Genomic DNA, 5,967 nt, shown 5'->3' on the forward strand with positions numbered 1-5,967 from the left:
TCTTATCCATATTTGACCCATTTTTAAAAAATTCATTATCCAACCCAATTTTTAGTAGATAATATGAGTGGCTAACGGTTTTGTTTTAACCATGTCATGTCAATGACTCTCCTCTTTTATGATTTCATATGACCTGTTTAAGAACAATAGAGACCGGATAAATGAAAAGAAATTCATGAATTTTAGAAACATGTCTCAGAAGGAGCAACATACACAAGGGTTCTGAATTTCGTGTAATGCTGAAAAAATTAAGAGAATATATTAAAAGGTAAAACATATCTATTTAGAAAGGGAAAATTATTAAATCTGAGAAATGCATGAGCAAACATATGACCAAGTTGAACTTGGGCAGGGGTAGTGAGATGAAGGCCATCTGAACCCAATTCTAGTCCCTCTGCATCTATTTTTATCACATTTGAGATGTTAATTCCCAATTGAGCTGCTCTCACTTCTTCTATATATGGCCCTACGAATGGTTCCTTTGGGTATGGTATGATAACCTGTATATATTGTAGTAACAATTAGTCTAAGAAACTGCAAATAAAATATTATAAACCACAATTTTAGTAAGAAATAAATAAAATATGTCTAAAAATTAGAAATCGAAGAAAATTTATGTGACTCTCCAAATAATAATAATAGTGACATTCTTCCCTGTTGGAGAGAGCATAAAATAAACTGCAACAAACCACAAAAAGCCTTTAGGAAAATGTGAAAAATTTGACGGTAAAAAGAGCAAAGTTGATATGCAATTCCTAACACACTAGACACTAGTAGTTTAAAAGAATTTTACATTTTCAGTCACCAAAAAAGTAATTACAGGCATTCATCCATAATATTCGGGATTGGTAACTTGGAAAATGATGCAGTTAACATATACAATAGGTGTTATGCATAAATATTGTAAAAAAGATGAACAGTGTCAGTGTATATAAGTTATAAATATTGAAGATCATAATGAGTACAGTCAAACCTCTGTATAACAGTCTCGTTTGTTCCAATATTTTTTAGCAAATATAGTGTAGTACTGTTATAGTGAACATATATTATAACATAACATGAAAAATTAATTCCAAAGAAAATTTAACCGTTATAGTAAAATGTTGTTATGAAGAATGATTGTTATAGTGATATCTAAATGTACCTCGAAAATGGGGAGGGTAGGAGCATGTAAGTCACTACGCAAGTCTTGAAAGAAGTTATCCAAGTTTTTCTTATACAAACTTGATGTATTCTTTGATTTACCATCGCTCTCCCCATGATACCAAAATAATGCCCTAATATTTCCTCCATTTTTGACAGCAAATTTTGCTCTTCTAATCAAAGAATCATAAGGACTAGATCCACGTCTCCATTTATGTAATGGTGTGCCTCCTTTAGCGCAAGGTACTAGACCTATAACACCAAATTCAGGATCTTTTTTAAGTATCTCATTAGCAAAAGCCATTCCAGGTCCGAGTCCACAAGCGCGTAAACAATCAATCCCATAATTCAGTGGCTCATGAGCTTTTTCCCATTTTTCAGCTGCATTGAATCGTAAAATTTTTGGATTTGGTTTACATTCTTTAGGCACAAAACCATCCCAACTTAGATTGGTGACAACCCCACTTTCAATTTGCCTATGGACTCCTCCATTTCCAGCCATATTGCTTTGTCCTGCTAATATGAACACTTGTAAATTCTTATTGCCACCTTTGTGGCTTTCTTTCACTTTAACAGGACTCATCACCCAACTTATGTTAAAGAAAAACACAACTAATGTAACAATCAATATAACTTCTTGGCTCTTACCTGGCAACATATTGTAGTGTTGACTCTATCTAGGATGAGAAAATAGCAGGTTGAAGTGTTAGCTTTGAATCTTCTTGTATTTGTTTATTGGGGAAAGTAATGTCCACGTTCTGTGTATGCATATTTGGTTGATTATACTAACTTTTGAGTAGGATAGCTATTTTGCCAATTTCATCAGCAGAAATGGACAAATGAAATGAATTTTAAGTGCTTTCTTTGGTAAGCCACTAAAAGCATTAACTACTAATATTGCCTGGTTTTTTTTTTTTTTTAATGTAACATAACAATGAAAAAATAATTTTACTGACACTTTAATAATTTCTCAAGAAAACAATTTCTGAAATGCCATATGTAACAGGAAGATTAGAGGTTAGGTATAGTATAAGATATAGTGATAAAGAAATGTTGTCTGCTGGTTTATCTCCAGGAGTGAGACTGTGAAAGAGTGAACCAATTAATTAAAACTAGACACAAACAAATGAACCATAACACCACACAATTATAGAGAGAGACCAAAAGAGCAATTAATTGTGCATAGTTATATGGTGCTTAAACAAATTTGCAGAAAAGATTAGAACTTAGAAAACTCATGTCTTGAAAGGTGTGGAAATTATAGTCTTTTGGTATTATTAGTGAAAGGAAAGTACAAGCACCACATGGAATAATAAACTGCATTGGTGAAAGTAGCACATTAATCATCCTGATGAAGGAATAATAAGGACTATTTACATAAATCAGAAATAGCAGAATAATAATCTCTTCTTCAGTCTTGTTTCAGTGCATTTCAAGCACTAAAGAAGCACTATACAGAAATCATCATCAGCCATCTTTGTTTGGATCACCTAACTTTCAGCTGGAAATGAGGTTTTGCAAATTCAGTGTACCAAATGAGAGACATCAAGCCGTAGCATGAACTTATACATTCTCAATTGGCTCAAATTTGCTCTCTCATCCCACAGAGACATTTTCAAGAAGAAGGGCTCTTCTTTCCCTCATTTCCGAAGGTACCAATAGGTTTGGCCAGAATGTGCTGCATTGCTTTGACTCCTAGTGGGTTGTTCTTGCTCTGTATCAACAAAAACATGATTCCATAAGTAAAGGAAACAACCTTAACTGTTAAAAAGACTTGCCGAAGACTATATAAGGAGACAACAACACTTCCCCTCAACCAATGCGGGACAATCTAACAATAACAAGCAGAGATCACTTACAATTGAGCAGGTGCCTGCTTTAACATTGCAGACAGGATAATCATGTGGGCAGCAACTGTTATGGTCTTTACAGCAAGTAGCTCCTTCCATGGGACAACAACCCCAAGCAAAGCAGTATTTATAGTACTCGTAGACACAGCAGCACGTCGTTCCAGCTGGGCATTCGTTATAATCATCACATTGAGTGGGCGGCTTGACTGGTGGAGGAGATGGAGCTGGTTTTGGAGGGTTTTGGCCTGTCTTTACAGGGTAAGAAGCAATCGTAGCAATACCACACAAACCCTTGGGGTTGCCAATGTTTCGCTGCATCCTGAGGTAGCCCTTTTCACCCCACGAAGCACCCCACGAGTTCCTCACAATCCAATAATCCATGCCATTTTCACTACCATACCCTACTGCAACCACACCATGGTCCACTGCTGCACCACATTTTCCGGTAAAGATACCCTGGGGCATAGGCGGATCCAACATTTAAACTTAATAGGATCAACATTTAAAAATTTTAATACTGAACTCACTGTAACTTTGAAAATACAGAAATATTTGTTGAGCCTGTGTAAACACTAGCTAATTCGATTAAAAGAAAACAACTTTACTGACAATAGGCAAATCTGAAGTAATACCGATTTATAGTGCTGGAAGTCTTTGCCACCAGCTTCGATAGCAACGCTGACGGGTTGACCAGCAACGGCCTTTTTCAGTGCCTTTTCATCATTATCAGGAACATCTTCATACCCGTCGATGGTGACAACCCTGGCATTTTTCTGCAAACAAAATATTAATAGTCACAACTTGTATTTAGTTCATTTCCTATAATCCCTTTAAGACAGAGAACACCATACTGACCCTTGCTTGGTCGCATTTTCCATCTTTGGCTTTGTAAGGATAATCTTCCTCAGTGTCTATTCCTCCATTTTGAATGACGAATTTAAAGGCATCGTCCATTAGACCCCCTTGACAGCCTTGGTTATCGGACGTATCACAATCTACCAGCTCTTGTTCAGATAACGAGATCAGATTACCTGTCACTATCTTGTTTACTGCTTCAATTGAAGCAACTGCTGAGAAAGCCCAACAACTCCCTGTTTCATTTCCCAATTGCAACACCAATTACGAAGAAAATTATTAGTTGCTTTATGTGATATAAACATATCATTTTTTCCTCAGCATTTACTTATGCATAAAATGGAAGATAATCCAATCAATCAAGGCTGCATAATTTGCCAAAACAATTGACACAACTAGACATAGTGAAACAACTCCAAGGGTGTTTGATGGGGGTATATCGGACTACAGACCAACAACAAACCCAGTGAGTTCACACAAGTGACGCAGCCTTACCCCTACCCTAGAAGGGTAAAGAGTTTGTTTCCGATAGACACTCGGTTGGAGCTACAAACCACTGATTAGTAAATATTTAAGGAGCGAGCTAAAAGAAGGATCTCAGAGCAAACGAAGAAGAACCCCTTTTACAAATTCAATTTACAACCATAAGATCTTGAACTTGGTAGGTACTCCATAATTTTAATTTTAAGGTAAGAGAAGCGACAGCCAAGAAAAGTGCCAAAATGCCTATCCAATATTAAGAACTGCATTTAAACCGAAAATTAGACCACTAACAACTAAACTCCCGAAAAACACAGATCAATCCGAAGTTTACTTAATGTTTCGGTTTCTTTATAGTTCTAATACATTAAAACAGAAAATTTTCATTTTAAATTGAATAAAATAGCTCAATTCCGGAAACTAGTGTTTTGTCCAAGGGAAAAAAGCATTACTTATATTGCCACAATTAGATGCGGAAATTGGAGCAAAAGTTGTCAACTTCATCGTGCTGACCTAATTAATCATACTTAATGTTAAGCTAAAATTTACAATAATGCAGGGTCAACTGAACTTGCCATTAAAATTGATCTTAGATTAAAACTCATGACTCTGTGATTATTTTAATATCTTACCTTATCAAACTACTAAAGTTTCCAAATTTCCATCAAAGCCATCAGTAAAGAAAGCATGGACAAACTTTAAACAGAAAATAAGTACGAACAAAAAGGAAAACAAAAACAACAGGTGCAGAGTCAAGGCAGAGGGTAAAAGGAAAATACCACATTGCCCTTGATTTTTGACGTCAACAAGAACACCTTTCTTCCTCCAGTCAACGGAATCCGGCAAACTATCTCCGACCTTAGGGGCATAACGGTCACTTTGGGTATTTAACAACCTGCTACGACCATCGGGCTTAGTACCCAAGTAGATGGACTTGTACTCCTCGTTGGTCAAATCTGCAAACTGGGTCAAACCCAGCTTGTAACTTTTATCGGGCACAGAGTTATGTTCATCGATGTATCTAAGGTTATCTTTAAAGATCTGAAACCGTTTGTCCTTTTCTCCTAAGGCGTTGTACACTTTCTTATGTTCAACTAGCCAAGATTCATATAAAGACATGACTTCATCGTCTGTTCGCCAGACCGTTGACTCGCCGTTCGTGTGATGTTTTTCGTTGTAGCTTATAATGGACATGTCCTCCGCCGCCGATGATGATACGGCGGAGAACATGAGCATTACAAGTATGGAGATGGAGAGAGTGGAAGTATGAATCGCCATGTTTGGTTGTTTAGTACTGAGGTAAGGAAGGGAATTGGAAAAAGTGGAGAAAGAACAGTATTATAAAGGGATGGAAAAGTAGGGATATTTTGGACAATTGGAAAGGTGCATTATTTAATTGTTTATACAGAAAAGATAAGATAGTTGAATATGTAAATTACTTGTAGGAGAAGATTGAATAGGAAAGAGAAAGAAATTAGAAATAGGAAGCAACTAGGAAATGAGGGAGAAGTTGGTTAAACACAAAAAATTCTTTTGAGAGGCAACTACCACGGTGAAAAAAATATACTCCCTTTATTTCAATTTATGTAATTTTATTTGATTGGGTAGGGAGTTTTAAAAATCAGAGAAAATTTTTAAA

The 5,967-nt window shown here is 36.1% G+C and overlaps 2 protein-coding genes across 2 annotated transcripts; both read right to left on the minus strand.

The window, feature by feature from the left end:
* Window positions 1-240: 240 nt before the first annotated feature.
* On the minus strand, window positions 241-1,923 carry LOC104225041 (probable carbohydrate esterase At4g34215). The gene is made up of 2 exons (XM_009776801.2): window positions 1,145-1,923; window positions 241-500 (listed from the first exon to the last, which is right to left on the minus strand). The coding sequence occupies exons 1-2, from the start codon at window positions 1,799-1,801 to the stop codon at window positions 249-251; spliced, it is 909 nt and encodes a 302-aa protein (XP_009775103.1). The 5' UTR covers window positions 1,802-1,923; the 3' UTR covers window positions 241-248.
* A 462-nt stretch (window positions 1,924-2,385) lies between these two features.
* Window positions 2,386-5,649, minus strand: LOC104225040 (low-temperature-induced cysteine proteinase-like). Its single transcript, XM_009776800.2, has 5 exons — window positions 5,108-5,649; window positions 3,849-4,084; window positions 3,626-3,766; window positions 3,003-3,449; window positions 2,386-2,857 (listed from the first exon to the last, which is right to left on the minus strand). The coding sequence occupies exons 1-5, from the start codon at window positions 5,604-5,606 to the stop codon at window positions 2,759-2,761; spliced, it is 1,422 nt and encodes a 473-aa protein (XP_009775102.1). The 5' UTR covers window positions 5,607-5,649; the 3' UTR covers window positions 2,386-2,758.
* Between the last annotated feature and the right edge of the window lie 318 nt (window positions 5,650-5,967).

This window comes from Nicotiana sylvestris, chromosome 4 (assembly GCF_000393655.2).
Source record: "Nicotiana sylvestris chromosome 4, ASM39365v2, whole genome shotgun sequence".
NCBI classification, from domain to species: domain Eukaryota; kingdom Viridiplantae; phylum Streptophyta; class Magnoliopsida; order Solanales; family Solanaceae; genus Nicotiana; species Nicotiana sylvestris.